Source organism: Hemitrygon akajei, chromosome 11 (assembly GCF_048418815.1).
Source record: "Hemitrygon akajei chromosome 11, sHemAka1.3, whole genome shotgun sequence".
Taxonomy (NCBI): domain Eukaryota; kingdom Metazoa; phylum Chordata; class Chondrichthyes; order Myliobatiformes; family Dasyatidae; genus Hemitrygon; species Hemitrygon akajei.
The window spans coordinates 17,092,219-17,116,299 of NC_133134.1; the positions used below are offsets into that span (position 1 = coordinate 17,092,219).

The 24,081-nt window shown below is 42.5% G+C and overlaps 1 protein-coding gene across 7 annotated transcripts in view; it reads right to left on the reverse strand.

The window, feature by feature from the left end:
- Window positions 1–24,081, reverse strand: part of LOC140735343 (septin-9-like) — a 416,923-nt gene that overhangs the window by 76,394 nt on the left and 316,448 nt on the right. For all 7 annotated transcript variants that reach the window (XM_073060281.1, XM_073060280.1, XM_073060282.1 and 4 more), the window contains one exon: window positions 5,233–5,361. In XM_073060281.1, the coding sequence (XP_072916382.1) occupies window positions 5,233–5,361 (129 nt within the window). The remainder of the gene's footprint in view (window positions 1–5,232; window positions 5,362–24,081) is intronic.

The following is a 24,081-nucleotide window of genomic DNA, read 5'->3' on the forward strand; positions in this document are numbered from 1 at the left end:
AAATGTGCCCCATTGTTTCCTACGTTTCTGCCACTGGCAACTGTGTTCCCCTTTTTTAACCAATCAGAAACAGTCATGAACCTTTAGAAGTTGACATTTCTCATGCTTGTCCAAGAATGGTATGTGCAGAAACGACTGTATGGCCGGCAGGCCATGTAGACAGAGTAGCATAAACACTCAGATAATACTGCCTGTAATTGGCACCATCTCCAAGCGATGAAAGACATGGGCCTAGAGGCTGTCTGTTCTGCAGTTGTGTCACAGGACGAACTCCCACATATGAATACAAACACTTTGCTAACCACAAGGCCCATCAGATTAGCTATCATAAAGCATGAAGCCCATCTCTGCATCACACATTTTGATTGCAGAGATTAAGTTAACAGTAAATGCAGACAAGAGCTGGAACTACTTGCTATAGAGCCCTGTTGGATTGTGAAGAGTACTCGTTCTGAAATTCCACATGGAACGTACGTCTCTGCAGAGAAATAATCCCGACAAGGACCGTCAAAGCACTTGTTCTGTTCTTGGGGAGATACACACGTCTCCTTTCACAGTTATGGCAGGCAGTCATTTAAAGATTTAAAGATTAGCTTTGTCACATGTACATCGAAACATACAGCAGAATGTGTCGTTTGCATCACGGAGGTGCTAAGGGCAGCCCACAAGTGCCGTCACGCTTCCAATGCCAACAAAACAGTGACCCTTTCTAACCCTTGCGTCTTTGGAGTGTGGGAGGAACAATGGGAGAATGTACTAACTCCTTACAGACAGCAGCAGGAATTGAACCCCGATCACTAATCACTGACGCTGTAATAGTGCTGCACTATCCGCTCCATTACCACAATGAAACTCCCAGCAATGGACTATGGAATATTGTGGTAAAAGCAAAAATAATTTTCTTATTTTACAGTCCAAGTAAAGCTAGGAATTTCTCTGCATTTGCTTGGACGAATGCAGGACTATAAAACCCCAAAGACCTTGACAGTGTTGATCAACAGGGGGGACCTTGGGATCCAATTCTATAGCTCTCCGAACTCCTGAAGAAGGGTCTTGGCCCAAAATGCTGACTGTTTATCCATTTCCATAGATGCTGCCTGGTCCCAGGTCTGAAATGTCTAATATTAGAGGCCTATGTTTAATGTAAGGGGGAGGGAGTTCAAAGGAGATGTGCTGTTTTTTTTTACTTACTAGGAGTAGTGGATGGTGCTGGAAGCAGAGCTTAAGAGGCTGTTAGGCACATGAATGTGCAGAGAATGGAAGGATAACCATATAACCATATAACAATCACAGCACGGAAACAGGCCATTCCGGCCCTCCTAGTCCGTGCCGAACTCTTAATCTCACCTAGTCCCACCTACCCGCACTCAGCCCATAACCCTCCACTCCTTTCCTATCCATATACCTATCCAATTTTACCTTAAATGACACAACTGAACTGGCCTCTACTACTTCTACAGGAAGCTCATTCCACACAGCTATCACTCTCTGAGTAAAGAAATACCCCCTCGTGTTTCCCTTAAACTTTTGCCCCCTAACTCTCAAATCATGTCCTCTCGTTTGAATCTCCCCTACTCTCAATGGAAACAGCCTATTCACGTCAACTCTATCTATCCCTCTCAAAATTTTAAATTCCTCTATCAAGTCCCCCCTCAACCTTCTACGCTCCAATGAATAGAGACCTAACTTGTTCAACCTTTCTCTGTAACTTAAGTGCTGAAACCCAGGATGTGGACAATATGTTGGCAGAAGAGCTCAGTTTAGTCGGATGTTTAATTAATTGGCACAATACTGTGGTTTGAAGGCCCTGTTCCTGTCACGTTCCATGTTCTGTGTTCTATCTTTCTCAGCCTGACTGTGGCCAAGTTTGAGAAAATGGTGCAAAACAGGTGTGTATTCCTGCCCCTCAGGGACCCCGATCCGGGACATCTGTAAAGGCAACTGGTCCAGTTCCTGGCCATGCTACACATCCTGGGGGATCCCCGGGCATGCTAACCAACCTGGCTGAGTGTCCACAGGCCAAGCACCACGTTCGATTTCCCTGTTCTCCCCCGAGGAATGGGCTCTCTGGTATTGAATGTCCAGGCCAAATGCCCTATAACATGGCTGGACTGGTCACGAAGAGCCAATGTAAAACAGAAATGAGACCATTTTAAGAACATAATTTGACTGTGTGTACAATTTTCCACACCATGTGCAGAAAGCCAAGGTTTAACACTTCCTTCAGGCCATCAGATATTCAAAGCATTCTCTAACCACACAAAGGAGGAGAGTCACATTTTAAGAACAATTTAACATTTTACTAATGTCACTGTTGGGAAGGGAACACTTTGCTCTTTTTGCAACCCCAACATTCCCGGGTCAGGGGAAGCTTTCACTTCGCTCTGATCCTGAATCCCAGCCTCAGGGTAGGTGTCCCTGGAAACAGGCGGATTTATTTTCTCTCCGTGTTTCTCACACCAGTGGTTACAAAGGCTAACAAGATGAGATTTAGGTTGATGACTTTAAGCTCCAAGTCTGAGCCCGAAGGCCAAACACCCTCATCAGTCAACAGGGGAATGGAGGTTAAGGATATGAGAACTGCTAATGCGAAAAACCAAGGGTACTCCGTGTTGGGAACTGTGTGATGTGCCTCAGCTGGTGAAAGGGCCATTTCTGCTAATGGTTAAAGCATGCAAAATTATGGAAAGCCCTGTATCACTCACCTCTCGTGTTTCTCAGCATGCCACGTCCCCTCCTTCCCCCCCAACTGCTCTTCCTTCAGTCCTCTCCTCACCTTGACTTTGGTGTAGAATTCTTATTTTTCCATGTATTTTAATTTTTCAATGACTGCTTGTATATTTATGTAATTCTCCAGTAATTATGGCACAGCTGCTTTTGTATCTTTCTGGAAGCTTATCAGCTTTCTGTACCAGGTGTCAAACCACTAATCTGCACGATAACATCTGACGGTAGAACTGATGTTGAAATTTGAAGAAGGAATGAGTTTGCCAAATGCACATTCAAGCGTTTGTGCAAGATACAAAGAATGGGTTTGAAACTCAGTGTATTGCAGTACTACGTTCATTCCTCACTAACTTACGGAAGCGAATGTTGGACAAAATCAAAGTAAAATTAGGGGAGACTCGAAGCTGCAGGAATGTGGTTTTTGAGAAGAATGAAGAAAATATCGTGGAAGGACAGAGTAACAAATTAGGAAGTGCTGCAAAAAGCCAAAGTAAGAAGAGAGCTGACATAATCGATCAGAAAACGGCAGCACGAGTTTCTGAGACGTACTGAGGAAAGAGAAGCTCGAACATCTTGCAGTGATGGGAAAAAACTGACAGAAAAAAAAGTCACCATTGTCAGTGCACAACATTCATGATTTACATCAAGGGATGGACAGACAAAAGTTTTGAAGAACTTATTAGAACTTCTCAGATTAAAGACAGGTGGAAGACCATGATCACCCATGTCATATGATGATGATAATTGTTATCAACTGTTCGCTCTAGTCTGAGTATGAGACCACCATGAAGTGCTTTTTCATTTTCTCGTTCCTTTTGTTCTCTCAGTCTCAGCTCGTCTTTCTGCTCTTGTAACAGTTAACAAAAAGGTCTCATTTTTATGTTTTATGCCTCATTCTTGACTTCAGAAGAACGTTTGGATCACAAAAACATCCACTCTTTAGCAAACAAATCCTGGTATGATTCGGGCAGAAGGGTGGAGATGCGTCTCTACCAAAGGAGGTGTAAGGCGCTCCTTCCCTCTGTTAGCCTGCAGGTCACCCTTGGGCAAAGTGTAGTGCCTGCTTACACACCCCCCAATCAGGGTCATGGGAGCCAGTGGTGGATGGTTGTATGAGCAGCTGGTGCACATCGAAGGTCCTGGTTATGCGACCAATGACACCAAGCAGACCATCTCTGAAGGGTATTGATAATGGCCAGGGTGGGGTGGGGGGGGGGGGGGGGAAGGGAGATCACCTGCCTTGTAGAGGTACCGCCCAGAAGGAGGTAATAGCAAACTACTTTTGTAGAAACTTTTGCCAAGAACAATCGTGATCATGGATAGAGAAAAGGATAAGAACAACAGATGGAAGGACAGATTAAAGACAGATGGAAGACCATGATCATATGACACGACACATAATAATGATGATGATGATGATAACTTGCACCATTAGGTCTGGCCTTTGGCTCTGGATTGGGTTGCCACACCAGGGAAGACACTGAAACAGCTGGGAATCAGACATCACAGAGAAACTTTGACTTGACAATGTAAATCGAGTCAACTTACACTGTGGCAAATGCATGCTTATAACTGAAAGCACATCAAACACTTTAAACTTTATATTATTCTTTCCCTGAGACTTATTATAAATAAATTCTACATATCCGAAAATATACTTCTTACAAGAGATTCTGCAGGCGCTGGAAATCCAGAGCTACACACACAGACGTTTCTGTAATTTTAATATGGCTACAAATACATCCACACATCCAACTGCATTGCCAGTTTAATATTTCCCAAAATTCTGCATGTAGCCTCAAAGAAACTGTAATTAAAAGTCTTTAATACAGTTCTTTCTCACATTTACAGTACTGTACAAAGGTCTTATGCACATGTAAAAGAAATTCTGTAATATGAAGATGCTTTCAAAAATGATAAATTGTAAAGTTTCCAAATATCAAAAATAATAATTATAAAAAACAGTAAACAGTAAAAAACTAAATCAAATCAATATTTGGGGTGACCACCCTTTGCCTTTGAAACTACATTCATTCTCTTAGGTACACCGCCGTGTAGTTTTATAAGAAAATCGGCTGGTAGATTGTTCAAAGCATCTTGGAGAACTTGCCGCAGTTCTTCTGCTGACTTTGGCTGTCTCGCTTGCTTCTGTCTCTCCAGGTGATCCCAGCCAGCCTCGATGATGTTGAGATCAGGGCTCTGTGGAAGCTATACCATCTGAAGTCATATAAAAAATCTAGCATGCCTCAGACTTTTGCACAGTACCATCGTATTTGACCTTCTTATTTTATAAAGACCATAGCCCATTGATAAACCCGTGGAGGAGAATTTAATATGAGCATGTTGGTTTTCATATGGAAATATCCAGTTCCATTCTGACAGTATGCCAGTATAGCACCAGGAATCTGAACCGCTGCCATAATCAATGCTTTTGGACTGTGAGGCCAAGCACAGGGAGGCTGGATACATCTATAACATTGCAGTTATGCTTCCAGTTAAACTTACTGTGGCTAATAGTTTGGAGTTCCACTGTTCTGGGAATTCTCTCCACGTAGTTGGGCATGCAGGACTTCCGGCTGACTTTTGACTTGAACAAGGTGTTCACCAAGGTCGACTTTCCAAGTCCACTTTCACCTGAGCAAGAGGAAAAACCAACACTTCAGCAAGAGCAGAAAATTCTATCTGTCTGCAGAGCACCAGAAAGCTTTAGCTTGTAAAATTCCAGCCGAGCGAAACGGAGAAATAATTCAGCCCATCCCCAGACGTGACTTACTGGTGATCAAATGCTTTCCAAACACTAAACCTAAAAGATACAATCTGGCTTTTGCTTTTCAATTTACTTTTGAAATCTTGCATGACTATTTTTTCTTCTGAATATATAACTGTCCGTTAATGCTTAAATAGTTAATATATTTATATTCATGTTTAAAAGAATCATTTCCTAGAATCTCAATGCTTCAGCCTTTTTAATTCTCCTCTCCCACCCCAATCCCCAAGACAAGTCCATCCTGGCATGAATGGATTTTGAGCAATGTGGACAGTCATATTTCGAACCAACCATTTACAGTTCACTGAGTTGGAATGCATCATTCCCAGGAAAACCCACCATTTATCACTAGTGTGTTCATGATGGAATGATGGGAGGACAGCTCCATTCCACCAGTCATGGCTCTGCCCTTGGATGTGGGGATAACTTGAGGAATTGGATAATCTAATGTAAAAGCACTTCAATGGGTCTGCCTCCATTTACTCTGTTGAAGAGCACCATTAAAAAAGCACCACTGTTAAGGACCCCCACCATCCAGGCCATGCTGTCTACCATTGGGCAGGAGATACAGGAGCCTTAAGTTCCACACCACCAGACTTAGGAACACCTATTAGCCTTCAACCATCAGGCTCCTAAACCAGTGCGGATAACTTCATTCACAACAATTCTCAACGGATTCCACAACATACAGTCCATTTCAAGGACTCTACAGCTCATGTTCTCAGTATTTTTTATTTGCACAATTTGTCTTCTTTTGCATATTGGTTACTTATATAAAAATTCCATAAATTCTTCTGCATTTTCGTATTCATTTTCCTATAAATGCCTGGAATAAAATTAACCTCAAGGTAGTATATGATAACTTATGTACTTTCATAAATAAATTTCTTTGAATACATTTTTAAAAATCCTTTTCCTTTTTAAAAACAAATTTATTATTGCTAACTAGGCTCAACTCCTGGAGTGTGAGACTTAAATCAGTTGATGGATTTTGCTAATCAAAATATGTTCCAACTTCTTTGCGATCCAACCAATATGGATATTATTTTCTCTTGCACAAGGGACAGATTCATTCCTGGCTGCCAAAGACCAAGTAACTGCAAAGTTAATGCAGCTGTTTAGATCATGAGGACACGGGACACATTTGATAACCACTCCATAGTCCCATTTTGATCATTCTGCATAGGGACACCAGCAGTTGATCTCCCATTTAAATAAGGCATTGCATTGCAACACAACTATTGCACTAAAAGAAAATTTTAAAATATATACCTGCAATAAGTGCCAAAACATGGTAAATGTCCCTCCAAATATAAATGTTAATTTTATCCAATGAATCGGAATTCATAATTCACTCAGGCATTAGACAGGAACTAGGAAGGGTAGATCACACTTCCTAACACTAATCCTAATTCTTAATAGAAGCTGATAATAAAATGATGACAGATTGGGTTCACTTCCCCTCCTTCTTCCATATTCCTCAATTTCCTTAGTACCAAAAATATTGATTCATCCCAAATGTATTGCTAATAATTGGTCATCCACAGCCTTGTGGGACAGAGAAATCCAAGATCTTCTGCATGAAACTACGCTAGTCTTTGACAGCAGGATAATCTTCATTTGCCTTCCTCGCTCAACACAGCACTGAACAACTGATCACTGAACACAACCTATGAACTCATTTTCAAGGACTCTACAACTCATGTTCTCAGCTTCACTTATTTATTGCTTTTGCACATCGATTGCTTGACAGTCTTTGCGTGTGTGTAGCTTTTCATTGCTTCTACTGTATTTCTTTGCTCTTCTGTGAATGCCTGCAAGAAAATGAATCTCGGATAGTATATGGTGACGTATACATACTTTTGATAATAAATTTACTTTCAATTTTGAATTAATCTTGAATTAATCACACTGAGTTGGTTAAACTTTGGTGCCCATGGATGCATCTTACAGTGGAGAAGTGAAATTATGTCAAAATTGTCTTTCAGCAAATCCTTGTGCTTTGAGTTTGGGTTTACGAGCTTGATTTAATCAGATTGAATGGTTAAGGTACTAATAAATCTGCCTCCTGGAATTTGTGTAAAAACTTGTCACTCCTCCTTTACTTAACCTCTGACCAGCCCCCAGCCCACAGTTTGATTTTAACTCGGGTCTGTATTTGCAGAGGGGACATGGAATCTTCTCCTTTTTCTGTTGAGATTTGATTGAACTTATTGTTTCTGGACATCAAGTCGACTTCTCATAACGTATCCTGCAGACACTCCCGCTGACAAAGGCCTCCTGAAATCCCAGCGGGAAAAAAAAACAATCTTCAAACAAATTAGTCCCTAATAGGCTGAAATATTGCAAATGCACCGTCAGCTTAATAGAAGCTGACAATGGGTTCACTGTGTTGATGAAACGAGAAGACAGTCACAAGAGTGGTAAATCATTGTGCGTACTGTAATTCACTGAACTTCTCAAGACCTCTAATGGAGTTGGTCAGGGAGAAGTCAAAGCATTGGCAATGCTTTCAGTAGATGGCAAGCATTCAGACCCTTACTAGTGTTAGTGATGGTGCAGAGGGAGAGAGAGAGAGAGAAAGACCTGTTGCCAGGAAGAATAAACCCCAGTATGTATCCCAACTTCCTGTGAGGTTCACACAACTAGTGTGGGAACTATCTCAACACCATCAAACAAACAACCTGAAAAAGGCCAAAGGCAAATTTATCAATGACAGCATGTTGGCTTAGTGCATTATTTAACGCTGTTTATATAATTCAGCCCAGTGCACTGAAAAAGCCTTGGCAGGCTACATTACGAGTTTATGAAAATTTAAATCAGAATGCATGGAACATCACAGTGCTGAAAATGAATGGGTTGCACTGGATTAAGGCACAGACTGAGGCATAAATTAGCTGATTACCACCCTGCCCCATCCTCACATCTTCAACAGAAAATATGCTGAAGCGTTCACTATAAATTTGTCTGTCACATCGCAAAGCTAACATCTGGTCGCTAGGTGCATCAATTACTTTTCCTCCTTTGCAAAGGGGACTGACTTCACAATAACATTCTGCCTTTGGTGGCCTTGATGATCTTACACTATTGTAATAAAAATGAGGAAGCAGTTTTAAAGCTTCAAAAGCCATCGAAGTTCAGTAATCCAGAGGAATTAACCTTGGCGAAAAAATTCACTTCAGTTTGTTACTTTTGATATGAATCTTGCATTCAATTTGGCATCACGCTTGGTACAGACACTGTGGGCCTTTTCCTGTGCTGTATGTTCTACGTTCTGTACAACCATGATGAAAAATATAACACAGATCTGATAGGGTACAGAGGAGATTTACCAGGATGGCTGCCTGGATTAGAGAACCTATGAGGAAAGACTGAGTGAGCTTTTCTCTTTGGAGCAAAGGAGGATGAGAGGCAACTTGATTAAGGTTTATACAGGGAGGACCTGAGTTATAAAGGAAGATTGAGCAGGTTAGGACTTTATTCCTCGGAACATAGAAGACTGAGGGGAGATTTGACTGAGGTATACAGAATTATGAGGGGTACAGATAGGCTTTTTCCACTGAGGTTGGGTGGGACTACAACCAGAGATCTTAGGTTAGGGGTGAAAGGTGAAATGTTTAAGGGGAACATGAGGGGAAGGTTCCTTGCTCAGAAGGTCGTGAGAGTGCAGAATGAGCTGCCAGCTCAAGTGGTGCATGTGAGCTTGATTTCAAAGTTGAAGTACTGTACATGGATAGCAGGGGTATGGAGGGCTATGGGCCTGGTACAGGTCAATGGGAGTAGGCAGTTTAAATGGTTCATCATGGACTAGATGGGCAGAAGGGTCTGTTTCTGTGCTGTACTTTTCTATAACTCTATAAGTTGATAAGAGGTAGAGGGCCAAAACCTTTTTCCCCAAAGCAACAATGGCTAATATGGTATAAAGAGAATGACAGTGGTAGGTTTATTTACCAAGATTGGTAAGTGAATGGAACACAGTGTCAGGGATAGTAGCAGAAGCAGATACATTCGGGACATTTAAAAGACATTACAGTTAGTGACGAACATTTGAAGTGTGTCATCCTTGTTTTCTGAGCAGACATGCATATGTTTGAACGAAAAATGGAGGGCTACTGGGAGGAAAGGGTTAGACTGACTGGTTAGCACAATATTGCGGGCCAAAGGGCCTGTACTGTACTGTACTGTTCTATGATCTGCACCAGCTGCTCTTTGTATTGAAATCTGCCTGTTTACCATATACCAAAGCAACACGCACAAAATGCTGGAGGAACTCAGCAGATCAGGTAGCAACTATGGAAACGGACAGTCAAGACCCTTCTTCAGGACTGAGAAGGAAGGGGGAAGATGCCAGAATTAAAAGATGGGGAGAGGGGAAGGAGGCTAGCTGGAAGGTGAAGCCAGGTGGGTGGGAAAGGTCAAGGGCTGGTGAAGAAGGAATCTGATAAGAGAGGAGAGTGGACCATAGGACCATCCCAAAGCTCATTTCTCAACTAGTTGGACGTATAGGTGGTCAGAAAAAGATCTTGAATTTGCCATATGCTCAGGAATTAATGTTTTGATACTAATGTAATGTTCGGAATGCAGCAGATAATTTGCACCCACAGTCAACAGAGACATTTGCCCCTCCTGATCAATCAGAGAATCTGCTCAGGTCTCCTGCATTATATAATCTTTGAAACATCCATATCTCAGCACATTGAGTCTCCACTGGCCCACAGAAAAATCCCATTCCCTAGTAACGTTCCCAAGGATTCGGATAAATGGGTGCTTGATGGTTGGTGTTTACTTGATGGGCTGAAAGAGCCTGTTGCCATTCCACACGACTTAAACTATGAGACACCTGGTTGAAGGCTTAACAAGGTTCATGGTTACAGAATGTACCAAAACACATTACGGTCACTGAAATACTTTCAAAATGTGTCCACCCTTGCTTTGTGAGAAGATATGAGTTCGAACAATGGAATGTGAAGTTTTAAATTGCATCATAGACGAAGAGAAGTCAAAGACAAAGTAAATTTATTATCGAAGTGTATACTGTATATGTCACCAAACTCCCTTTCTCACAAGCATTTACTGAAAAATAAAGAAATACAATAAAAATTATGATAAACTATACACAAAGATGAAAATTTGCAACAGAAAACAAATAGTGCAAATAAAAAAGAATAAATAATACTGAGAATGTGAGTTGTAGAATCTTTGAAACTGAGTCTGTAGGTTGTAGATTCAGTTCAGAGTTGAGGTGAGTGAAGTTATCCATGCTGGTTCAGGTTGCTGATGTTTGAATGGTTACGGTAATTACTGCTCCTGAACTTGGTGGTGTGGGACTTAAGACTGCTGCACCTCCAGCCTGATGCTAGTAGTGAGAAGAGAGCATAGCGTGGATGACGAGGGTCCTGGTTAAAGGATGCTGTTTTCTTGCGACAGCATTTCTTGGGGAAGTGCACAATGGCTGGGAGGGCTTTGCCTGTGATGGACTGGGTGGCGTCCTGCGTAGCTGGGGAGATGTTCTAGAACTGGCACGGTAGTGTAGCGGTTAGCATAATGATTTACTGCACCAGTGACCTTGGCTCAATTCCCATCTCTGCCTGTAAGGTGTTTGTACATTTTCCCAATGTGCACATGGGTTTCTTCCGGGAGCTCCGGTTTCCTCCCACATTCCAAAGACGTACCGGTTGGTAGGTTAATTGGTGATTGTAATTTGTCCTGTGATTAGGCTAGGGTTAAATCAGGGGGTGCTGGGGGGGCTAGAAGGGCCTATTCTGTGCTGGAAAGAAAGAAAAACGGGAAGAAGGAATGAAAGAAGGAAACGGAATGAAAGAAGGAAACGGAATGAAAGAAGGAAATAACTTGAGTGTTGAGGTAGCAGAAGTGGCTCTGTGACTAGCAGAGTGATTAAAATGGGGTGGTCTGTGTAAAGCCCACATTCCATAAAAACCTAAGACCATAAGAAATAGGAGCAGAATTAGGCCACGTGGCCCATCGAGTCTGTTCTGCCATTTCAGCATGGCTGATCCAAATTTCCTCTCAGCCCCAATCTCCTGCCTTCTCCCTTTAACCCTTCATGTCCTGATCAATCAAGGATCTCTCAACCAATCCATTTCTTGTAACGTTGTAGCCCTGCCTGGAGGACATCACGAAAACAGCCAGAGGTAGGGCTAGGAAAGATCTAAAAACACACAAGAATGTTATTGTCAGACTGAAAGCCAGTGCGGATCGGTGAACACTGGGGAAATGGGTGAGGCCGACCTGTTTGGATGCTGCCGGCAGAGATTTGAACAAGCTCACACTGGTGGTGATGCAAGAAGCTGCAGATGTTCGAATCCAAGCAACAATCAATCCGCTGGATGAATTCAGCAAGTCAGGGGAGTGGGGAGGTGGAATTGTCAGTGTGTTCTGCTGCAGGGTTTTGACCCAAAACATTGACCATTCTCTCTCCCCACCCAGAGATCCTGCTCGACATGCTGAGTTCCTCCAGCAGACTGGCTGTTGTGGTACGTGGTCTGACAGGAGAGTAGAGGACTGACTGGTCAAGACAATGATGAAGGTTTTAGCTACAGACTGGGGCACAGTTACATCCTTGGAAATGGGCACAGACATTGAAAACAAGTCTTTTATCTAATTCAAGCAACACACACAAAACGCTGGAGGAACTCAGCAGGCTCTATGAAAAAAAGCACAGTCGACGTTTCGGGCTGAAAAGCAAGTTGCTCGGATTTACAGCATCTGCAGATTTTCTCTTGCCTCTTATCTAATTTATTTTTCTGTGGAATATTTATTTTGTTGTACAGATAACGGTCATTTCTTTTGCCACAAATTCACTACAAAAGCATCTCGTTGGCCATGAAACATTTTGGAACGTTTCAAAGTAATTAATTTATCTTCTGTCCCCTGAGGTCAGAAATGCTTCTGTCTCAACATTGTTAAAGGTTTATCTTCCATGGACATGTCATCCTTGCTGGCTTGGATCTTTTATTGAGATGTACGCTGAGTTAAAATCTGAGCCTTATCCACACACACATGCATACACCACACAGACAAATTTTCCCACAGTCTGATAGACAAAGAAACAATTGTGGACACACAATGAAGACAGCGTATCTCTCGTATTTGCAATCAAGTTGCCATCTTAAACGGTGTTTACAGGCTAAACAGGACAAGTCAAGCAAAGCTTGCAATATGCTGTGCAAACATCAGATATTTGCAGAGAATGTAACCATTCCAAATCACAGCTGTAACCCGATCGCGCAAACTGCCACGCAAAGGTACACAGTGAAGTTTGTACGGAGGCTTCACGGAGTTGGGGGGGGCTGGGAGCCGCAGGTTAAGACCCTGCCAATGTGATGCTAAATAGCTGGGAAAGGAAGATTGATGTCAATTACAACCAGAATCTTATTTATTATCACTGACATATGACATGAAATTAATTATTTATTGAGTACATTGCAATTCATCAAAGACTGTTTATTCACTTCCATAGATGCTGCCTGACCTGTTGAGTTCCTCCAGCATTTTGTGTGTGACAGGAATTTTTTTGTGTTTATTTTGCAGCAAAACAGTGTAAATACATAAAAATCTATAATTTACCTCATAATTAATTTTTTTTTGCACTTTTTATTTATTTTTGTAGTGTCCATTGGTTCACAGACCATTCAGGAATCTGATAGTGGAGGGGAAGAAACTGTTCCTAAGACACTGAGGGTGTTTCTTCAGGGTCTGTACCTCCTTCCCTGATGGTAGCAATGAGAGCAAGTCCCAGATGGTGAGCATCCTTAATGATGAACTCCAAATACTGTCACTCATAGGATTATGGGTGTCACAAGCAAAGCCGAATGTCATTGCCCACCTCTGATTGGCCCTGATGAGTGGCTTGATGCATCATTATGGGATAGGTAAACAGCCTGTTTAGATAGATAGATAGATAGATAGATAGATAGATAGATAGATACTTTATTCATCCCCATGGGGAAATTCCAACTTTTTTCCAATGTCCCATACACTTGTTGTAGCAAAAACTAATTACATACAATACTTAGCTCAGTAAAAAAAAAAAATATGATATGCATCTAAATCACTATCTCAAAAGCATTAATAATAGCTTTTAAAAAGTTCTTAAGTCCTGGCGGTAGAATTGTAAAGCCTAATGGCATTGGGGAGTATTGACCTCTTCATCCTGAATGAGGAGCATTGCATCGATAGTAACCTGTCGCTGAAAGACGGGGGGTGGGAAAGGTTAGGGCCTGGAGAGGAGAGAGGACCATAGGAGAAAGGGAAAAAGGAGGGAACCGGGGGAGGTGATAGGCAGGTGGGAAAGGGTAAGAGTCCAGACTGGGGAATAGAAGATGAGTGAAGGGGGAGGGATTTCTTTTATCGGAAGGAGAAGTGGACGTTCATGCTATCAGGATGGAGGCGACCCCAAAGGAATATGAAGCTTTGCTCCTCCACCCTGATAGTGGCCTCATCATGGCACAAGAGGAAGCCACAGACTGACATCTCAGAACGGGAATGGGAATAGGAATTAAAATGGTTGGCCGCCATGAAATTCCGCTTTTGGCGGATGGATATACAGTATGTTGATTTGTCACTGGCCGAATCAAAGATGGTGATGAATCGGCATAATATGAGGGAGATTGAAAATCTGGCAGAGTGGTGCCATAACAACAACTTCTCACTCAATGTCCGTAAGACCAAGGATCTGATTACTGACTTCAGGAGGAGGAGGAAACTAGAGGTCCATGAGCCAGCCTCATTGGAGGATCAGAGATGGGAGAGGGACAGCAACTTTAAATTCCTCACTGTTTTTATTTCAGAGGGCTTGCCCTGGGCCCAGTACATAAGTGCAATTATGAATAAAGTAAATCAGTGCCTCTTTTTCCTTAGGAGTTTGCAAAGATTCAGCTAAGTTTGCAAGTGTTCCCACAACCTTTGGGCTCACTTTCAAGGATTCTTCATCTCATCTTCTTGACATTTATTGCTTATTTTTTTTATTATTATTACTTTTTTGTATTTACATTTTGTTGACTTTTGCACACTGATATGGTCTTTCATTGATAATATTATGATTATTCTATTATGGATTTATTGAGTATGCCCACAAGAAAATGAATCTCAAGGTTCTATATGGTGACATAGAGTATATGTATTCTGAAAATAAATTTACTTTGAGCTTTGGAGTGAAGGCAGCACCTGAACCTTATGCAATCTCAAAATTCTAAAAACCAGAGTGAAGAGCTTTTGTCGAACTTTTGTCGAGCTTTTGTTTATTTATCGAATAAAAACATTGCCTTCAGTCTAACAGTCCATGATGTCATCAGAATGAGAATAGAAAATTGCAAAGCAGCACATTCGTGCAATTTGAACAAGAGTAACCAAACTATATTCTAGACAGGTTATCAACATCAATGGGTAATGGTTTCCTTCCTGGAGCTCAATGGAGAGGTTGTGTTGAGGGAGTGTTTCACGATGAAGGGATTGCTAAGGTAGGAACTACCCACTGAGTGTTTCCACCAAGGAATTCCAACCTCTGGAGCAGACAGGGTTAGGAGGTCACGATACAACAGGGGCCAGCTCATTGGAACAAAGTTACTGTGCATCAGCTCAGCATTATTGCTTTCTTCCAGATGAATTGTTTATATGTGTACCTTGGGCATCATCTGGGGACATATGTGGATTCAGAAGTGCCTGATTCATACCAAGTAGGATGATTTCCAGAAGATGATAAAAAGATAAGCTCTAAAATCAAAGTAGACACCTTTAGGCTATAAGTAAGCAAATCTTACTCAAATTACCATCCTCAAATGCCCGACTATTCCACCAATCTTAATATCCCTTAAGCCTCCATATGAGGGTGTTCACTTAAAAAAAGCTTCTCTTCTTTTAAAAAAATTGTAAACACTAAATCATTCATTAGCACATTTCAAATATTGATCAGTATACTCTGTTGCCAAGGCTTAATGACATAATCTGACCATTCTTCTACAGTTGCTGTAAGTTATCATGACAGAGAAAAATATATCACAAACATGAGAGACTCTGCAGATGCTGATCATCCAAAGCAACACACACAAAATTCTGGAGGAACTCTGGAGGTCTGAAGAACGGGTTTGGCCTGAATGTTGACTGTTTACTCTTTTCCATGGATGCTTCCTGAATTGCTAAATTCCACCAGCATTTTGTGTGTGTGTTGTTACAGAAAAATATATGCCTGATTAAAGTTTTGTCCAGTTTCCTGTTAAGACCATAAGACATTGCAGCAAAATTCAGCCATTCAGCTTATTAAGTCTGCTCCAGTATTCAATCATGGCTCAACCCCATTCTCTCTGCCTTCTCCCTGTAACCATTGGCGTCCTTACTAATTAAGAACGTATCAACCTCTGCTTTAAATATACCCAAATGACTTGGCCTCTGCTGTTTTTTGTGGCAATGAATTGCACAGATTTACCACCCTCTGGCTAAAGAAATTCCTCTTCATCTCTGTTTTAAAGGGACGTCCTTGTAATCTGAGACAGTTCCTCAGGATGATAAAATGGCATGTCAGGAGTCACAATGGGCTTTTAAAAATGGTTTTCCATCATTTGCATTTCAGGCCTCAAAAGAAATCAGGTAACCCATGAATGTGTTCGTCTTGTACTTTTGTTTTACTGCTCAATTAATAGGGCTTCTTTTGCAAGTACCTTTTTAAAAAATTTGTCTTGTTTTGCAAGTAGTACATGAATCACATAAAAAGCAAACACATTTCAAAGCTGGAAATGGGTTGGATCTCTTCCTCTGAGTCGCAACGAAACGTGGGTCAGTGCTCTTTTGAGTGGCTGATTAGCAGCAAGTGATGGAGCAGCTCCTGTGCAAGGGCAAGTTTGAGGGCATTTCCTTCACAACCAGTCATCTTCACAGTTCAGAATCAGAATCAGGTGTTGTGAAATTTGTTAACTTAGGAGCTGCAGTTCAATGCAATACATAATAATGTATGGAAAATAAAGTAAAAAGAAATAAACAAGTAAATCAATTACAGTATATGTATACTGAATAGATTAAAAATTGTGCAGAAGCAGAAATAATATGTTTTTAGAAAGTGAGGTAGTGTTCACAGGTTCGATGTCCATTTAGGAATCGGATGGCAGAGGGGAAGAAGCTGTTCCTGAATTGGTGAGTGTGTGCCTTCAGGCTTCTGTACCTCCTACCTGATGGTAACAGTGAGAAAAGGGCGTGCTCTGGGTGCTGGAGGTCCTTAATAATGGACGCTGCCTTTCTGAGACACCGCTCCCTGAAGATGTCCTGGGTACTTTGTAGGCTAGTACCCAAGATGGAGCTGACTAAATTTACGACCCTCTGCAGCTCTTTTCGGTTTCAGTTATAACACTGGAGTCAGAGGCACGAACCCCAGTACTTTAATAATAAACTTACTTTGAACTTTGACTGAAAATCCGTCTTTCATTTCTTTTTAACTTTTTCCTCCTGCAGCCTTAACACTCGTCAGAATCAGAGTCAGGTTTTGTATCACTGGCATACTGTATGTTATGAAGTTTATTGTTCTGAGGCAGAAGTACATTGCAGCACAAAATAATAAAGAAACTATAAATTACAATAAGAAATAGAAATAAAAATAAATTAAGTAAGTGGTGCAAAAACTTTGGGGCGGCCCACTAGAGTAGTGGCTAGCACAACTCTTTATAATACATGTGACTGGGGTTCAATTCCTGCTGCTATGTTCTCCCCATGACTGCTTCCTCCGGGTGCTCTGGTTTCCTCCCAATTAGGCTAACCAGTCATTGTAAATTGTCCTGTGATTAGGCTAGGATTAAATCGAGGGATTGTAGGGCGGTGCGTTCCGCTCTGTATCTCAAAAAATAAATTTTTAATTGAGAGCAAATAATGAAGAAAATAGTGGGGTAGTGTACATGGGTTCATTGCCCATTCAGAAATCTGATAGTGGAGGGGAAGAAGCTGTTCCTAAAACGTTGAGTGTTTCCAATCATTCTATCCCAAGTGGCTTTGCCTTTTAAAATCCAATGCTCTCTCTGTCTAAGCTAAATGAGACTGCTTGAAGGTTGTGGCAGAACATGACAGCAGTCTCAGAAGCAAAGCTGTATGAAATTAAAGATGTTAAACTTGCAAATAGGTTCTGAGGTACTAGTTAATATTTATAACATTCACAGATCTAACACAGATCAGGCGATAATAGATCTAAGATGAAGATTTGCATAAAGTTCTGACCGGCTCAAACTTAAAGCAGATTTATCAACGTAGGAAGGAAAGGTCATGAAGTAATAGTGAACTGATACTTGGGTAAGCTTAACTGACATGATTCCTTATGCACAGCAGTACACTCAGTGGCCACTTTATTAGGTACACCTGTACACCTGCTCGTTAATGCAAATATCTAATCAGACAATCATGTGGCCGCAACTCAATACATAAAAGCATGCAGACAAGGTGCCGTCGTTGCTCCGACAAAACATCAGCATGGGGAAGAAGTGTGATCTAACCGACTCTGACCGTTGGTGCCAGATGGGGTGGTTTGAGTATCTCAGAAACTGTTGATTTCCTAGGGTTATCACGCACAACATTCTCTAGAGCAGGGGTTCCCAACCTGGGGTCCAGGGGCCCCCTTGCTTAATGGTGTTGGTCCATGGCATCAAAAAGGTTGGGAACCCCTACTTGAGAGTTTGCAGAGGATGGTGCGAGAAACAAAAGACATCCAGTTAGCGGCAGTTCTGCAGGTAAAAAGATCTTGCTGATGAGAGAAGTCAGAAGAGAATGGCCAGGCCGGTGCAAGCTGACAGGAAGGTGACTCAAATAATGGCACGTTACAACAGCGGTGTGCAGAAGAGCATCTCTGAGCGCACAACACATCGGCCCTTGAAGTGGATGGGCTACGGCAGTAGAAGAGCAAACACACAGAGGCCACTTCAGTAGGTACTGGAGGGAACTAGTAAAGTTTGCCACTGAGTGCAGGTGAGTCTGTGTGAAAGGTACCTTTCATCCATAGGATTTCCTTTTGCTGGTAGAAATAAATGAAATGGCTGTCTTACCAACAACAAAAAACAAACTACTGGAGCTGTTGGCCCTATAACAACATTACACTAACCACTATACCACCGTGCGCTCCTACCTGATCGAGTTTTATCTGGCAGAAAGTCTTCCATTTGAAATACTAACTTTGGTTCTGTTTCCACAGATGCAGGCCGAGCTGCCGAGAACTTGCAGCATTTTCTGTTTCGATTCAGATTTCCAGCCTCTGCGGTAGGTTGAGGCTCCGTAAGAAAACGTGGGTAACTCTCGGGCTGGGCAGGCTGTGACTGATTCAGTTGTGAATGGACGTGTGCTGTTTATCATCTAACTCAGAGACTTAGATGAAAGGGCCAAGTATAGACGTCAGGACAAGCTCAAACTGCTACTTCCTAATTTTTTATGTTATTGGTGCTTATCATTTCACAGCCCATTTCACATCTGGTTAATTAACAGAGATTTCACCGCGCGGTGTAATTGGAGCCTACGTTTACTAAATGCTGACACTGCTGTTGCCTGGATGACGAAAATTACAACTTTACCACCCGCAGTCTCCCAACAGGAAACCATTAAGAATATTATTATTATTTTGCTCATTTTCAGCTGGCCTGCCAGGACCACCATGTCACATCGTGGGTGGACCCAGGAGATGACAGCTGCTTGCCAAGCCTGCCTCAACAGCTCTTCCAATCTGTACAGTGTTATTGTGTCATCCAGTGAGCGCGGTGAGCAGGCTCAGGACCTGGGGTGGCGGAAGTGGGAGTGGGTGGATTCTGACTGCACTGGGGCGGAAAGAAGGGGATATCTAACAGGCTGATCAATTGAAATTGGATTTTGTCTATTATTGTCCCAAATACCGAGGGACAGTGAAATGCTTGTATATTGTCACATAGACTGAGGTACAGTTCAGTGAAAAGCTTGTTTTGCGTATCAACTCTAGTTTAATTGTCATTCAACCATACATGAATATCACCAAACCGGCCAGCATTAATATGGGGTCAAGGTGCAAAACACAGTACCAACAGTCACACATATCACGTACAAGATAGCAAACACACGTCAGATTTCCGTAAAATATAGTCACACAAAATATCGGTGGATCTTGTGGTCAAATCCAAGGCGCGAATCAGAAGTCCGGTAGTTGAGGCCCATTAGCCAGAGCACCGGGCCTGCAAGTCTCTGCGAATCCACTAGGGTAGTCAAGGGCCCGTTGTCTGCAAGTCCACAGCCGAATCAGGATCTGCTGGAGGCTGGAGGCCGAAGGAATCGGACTGTCTTGGGGTTAGAGGACTGTGTATGTGTGAAGAGGGGAGGGAGGAATGGTTTACACCACTGTTGTTGTTTTGTTGCTTGTCGTGTTCTGTGTGGTTCCGCCGAGCATTATGGGCGTGCTATGTTGGTGCTGGAATGTGTGGCGCCATTTGCAGGCTGTCCCCCGCACACTCTCGGTCAGGTGTGTTGGCTGTTTTTGCAAATGACTAATTCACTACTCGTTTCAAAGTACACATGATAAATAAACCTGAATCTTGAGTCTTACTCAGTAGGTCAATTCATTACAGAGTGAATTGAGGTAGTACAAGGTAAAACAATAACATAATGCAGAATAAAGTGTAACAGCTACAAAGAAGGTTCAAAGTTTGTGGCTTAAGGGAAGAGACCTGGGCAGGTGTGGGCAGGAGCGATAATGAAGCAAGTTCAAGGGGAGGTTTGGTTTTTTTTAACACATGTAGTGGGAAGGGGGAAGCTTCCCTTTAATGGGCAAAATGTCCCAAAATGTCGACAATTTCCTTCCCCACTCACAGATGCTGCTTGCCTGCTAAGTTCCTCCAACTGAGCGGAGGTAGCAGATGCTGGAATTACGGAGCAACTCAGCAGGTTAGCAAGAGCCTAAGGAGGTAAATGGACAGTTGACGTCTCAGGTTGAGACACTTCATCTGGGCTGAAGTATAGTGGGAGATAGGCCTAGGATCTAGAGTTTAGTAACTAAATCTGCCATTTTTGAACTCCAGCACTGTAGGTGTCTGTGGTGATACTGCAATGTTGTCCTAACTTCCCCTGTGCAGGTCACTGGATTCCCAGAGCAAGTATTAACACAGGCAGCAACTCCTAAACACCAGAGATACTGCAGATGCTGGAAGAGGCACAACACACACACAATAATGGAAGAATTTGCATGGAGTGTTATAAGGAGTGTTGGGCCCCTTATTTCAGAAAGGATTCACTGACATTGAAGAGGAGGTTCACGAGAATGATCCTTTGAATTAAAGGGTTAAAGTATGAGGAGTGTTTGATGGCTCTAGATCTGTACTCGCTGGAGATTAGATGAAGGAGTGGGAAAATCTTATTGAAAACCTATTGAATATTGAAAGGCCTAGATAGAGTGGACGTGGAGAGGATGTTTTCCTAGAGTGGGGGATCTAGGGCCAGAGGGCACAGCGTCAGAGTACAAGGATGTCCCCTTTAGAACAGAGATTACGAATTTCTTTAGCCAATCTGTAGAATTTGTTGCCATAGATGACTATGGAGGCCACGGCACTGGGTATATTTAGAGGTTGATGGGTTCTTGATCAGTAAGGGTGCCAAAGGTTACTGGGAGAAGGCTGAAGAGCAGCTGAGAGGGACAATAATGAGGGAATGGTGGAGTAGCCTTGATGGGCCAAATGGCCAAATTCTGCTCCTATCTCTTATGGAAATCCAGGGCAACACACACAAAGTGCTGGAGGAACCTATTCTGCTCTATAGATGCTGTTTAGCCTGCTGAGTTCCTGCTTCTGTGAATAAAGGCAAGCACAGTGAAAGTCGAGGCTTGATGGACATCATTTCTCTCGGGAACACTCCCGCACAAGGTTGTATCATTAACAAGATAAATCAGGAAATCAAACAGGATTTGCATATCAGCATCTATCTGACTGACACACACTGTTACACTGGCACACAAAGGAATCCACATGGACTATTTTAGCTGCCCATTAAAATTTATTTGGAAAGATGATATTTCTCTTTGCACAGTGGTAGCTTAAAGAGGATCAGAAGAAGGCACAGTTATGAGGAGGACAGTGGTCCTGTGATACTGACACATCAGCAAAGATCAAACATGATGTGCACACAGTGTACACATGAGTATGCTTGAAGATACAAAGGCTATAAATCGACAAAAGGCTCTAATAAACCACTTAATAGAAGCAATTAGAATTGAACAGAGGAAGCAGAGCCCGTATCATGGGAACAGGAAGTGCAGATGATTAAAATAAAAGCCGTTAAACAACGAAAGCTGGTCCCAAATTATCCTGAGCAGGAGCCCCGGCTCCCAGAGGAAACTCGGTTTTGGTACTGGTTCCATATGGCTTTTGTTTGATGGATTTCACAGATGCATTGTGTGGGTTTGGAAGCAGAAGCCTTCAGTACACTTACAGCCAGGCCTCTAATGCATGGAAGGGCCAGTGAATGTAACATTATCCAGACCTCTCTGAAATGAGTTTCCTTTTAATGTTAAACATCCTATCAGTCAAATGGGGCTTCTTGTCATTACTGTAACGATCAAAGCAGAAACACTTACAGTTTGCCTTTAAACATACACATTATTCAGTTTGTGGGTAGGTCCACAGAGTTTTGAAAATTACCTAATCGATCTGCAATTATTTTATTAAGATTGCCACTTGACCGTATTTACCCACACAGGGTCTCTACGGTGGCTGTACTCCTGCACCTTGAGCGTGCCAGCCGGTATGTCTGCGAGAGGATGGTCCCTTGCACTGGCAGACCAAAGAGCTCCATTAAGCAAGTTTAAATGGGAGTAGGCAGTTTAAATGGCTTCAGCATGGTCTAGATAGGCCGAAGGGTCTGTTTCTGTGCTGTGCTCGTCTATGACTCTATAATTTGAGTTTGTTTCAATCTGTGTGTCTGGAAACAGCCAGAGCACAAGAGTGCTGTGTGATGCAGCTCCTTGTAGTCCACTACAATCTTTCTTGGTAGACCCTCCAGAAGAAGAAAGACCATCTCATCTGCACAGCAGCCATCTTGAGTGTGCAGTGGGACTGAGACTCCACAGCACGAGTGATCTGAAAGGGAGACTCTCTTTGGAGAAAGGCCACAGTATAAAGTCCTCCTACTGCTGGACACCAAAGGACAGGGCCCTGTTCTAACCGCTTAAGCTCATGGCTCACGGGATATCAGGGTTACTGTGAATTAATTAATGATATGCTTGGTAAGATTTTGCAGTGTTACTTATTGTATAATTACATATTTGAGGAAAAATAACTTTTTTGGGGTGAGAAAAATTGATCTTATTCACGTTTTAAATGCTTCCCATTATTTTGTTCTAATTTAGGGAGAGCATGCAAGAAAATACAAGATAACACAGTAAGATGAGCATTCAGAAATAATGAAGAACACAGAACAGGCCCTTCAGCCCATCAAGTCTGGGCTGAGCATGTTGCCAGATTAAGCTAATTCCTTCTGCCTGTGTGTGATACATTTCTCTCCTCTCCCTGCGTATCCATGTACAGCAGGGTAGTGTAAAAATTAGTTTAACGCTATTACGTCAGCTGTAGGGGTCTGGTTCCTGCTGCTGGATGTACGCTCAACCCGTGAGCGTGTGGGTTTCTCTGGGTGCTCCAGTTTCCTCCCACATTCCAGAGATGTATGACTATGGTACTAAGTTGTGGGCATGCAATATTGGCGCTGGAATCGGGACTGCCCAGCACAATTCTCGCTGATTTGATTTGCTGTACATGTGACAAATCATGCTAATCTAATCATTTTTTCCCCTGTCCAGTATTTTCTTGCCTGCGACTATTGTATCAGCTTTCCACTGCAATCCCTGGCACCCACCACTCTGTTTAAAAAAAAACTTGTCATACACGTCCTTCTCCCACCTTAAAGCTATTATGCCCTGTCATGATCAACATTTCTACACAAGGGAGAAGACTCTAGCTGTCCACTCTCTGTCCCTCTCATAATTCACCTCCAACATTCCAGTGGAAATAACCTCTCCTTATAGCTAATACCCTCTAACCCAGGCACTATCTGGGCTGTGAACCCTCTCCACAGCCTCCACATCCTTCTTATAATGAGTCGATCAGACCTGCGCACAACACTCGAAGTGTGGCTTCAGTCATATTTTATACTAGCTGCAACCCAACTTCTTGACCCTTATACTCGCTATCCCCAACAATGAAGGCAAGCACGTCAAGCATCTTCTTTACTACTATCTATCTACATTGCCATTTTCAGGGCTGTATGCACTTGAACCCCAAAGTTCAAGCTCAAGTTTAATGGTCAAGTTTAAACCCATGAACACAACCAAACAGCATTACTCTGGGGCAAGGGTGTAAAACACAATCTCTACCATCATACACAGCACAAGGCTCATATGAGATAGGAGTAAAACATCATCACACACAAAAAAATATACAGTCCAAGTCCCTGAGTCCAGGAATGTTGCAGTCGAGTGCAATACAGCTTGCTTTCTGCTGAGTGAACACTGAACAGCAGCACCAACGCCGGTCGCACGGACACTGCGCCACACAGCCTCGAGCACTGACTCCAATGGCTGCAGACAGGCACCACTCCAGTTTGAGGCC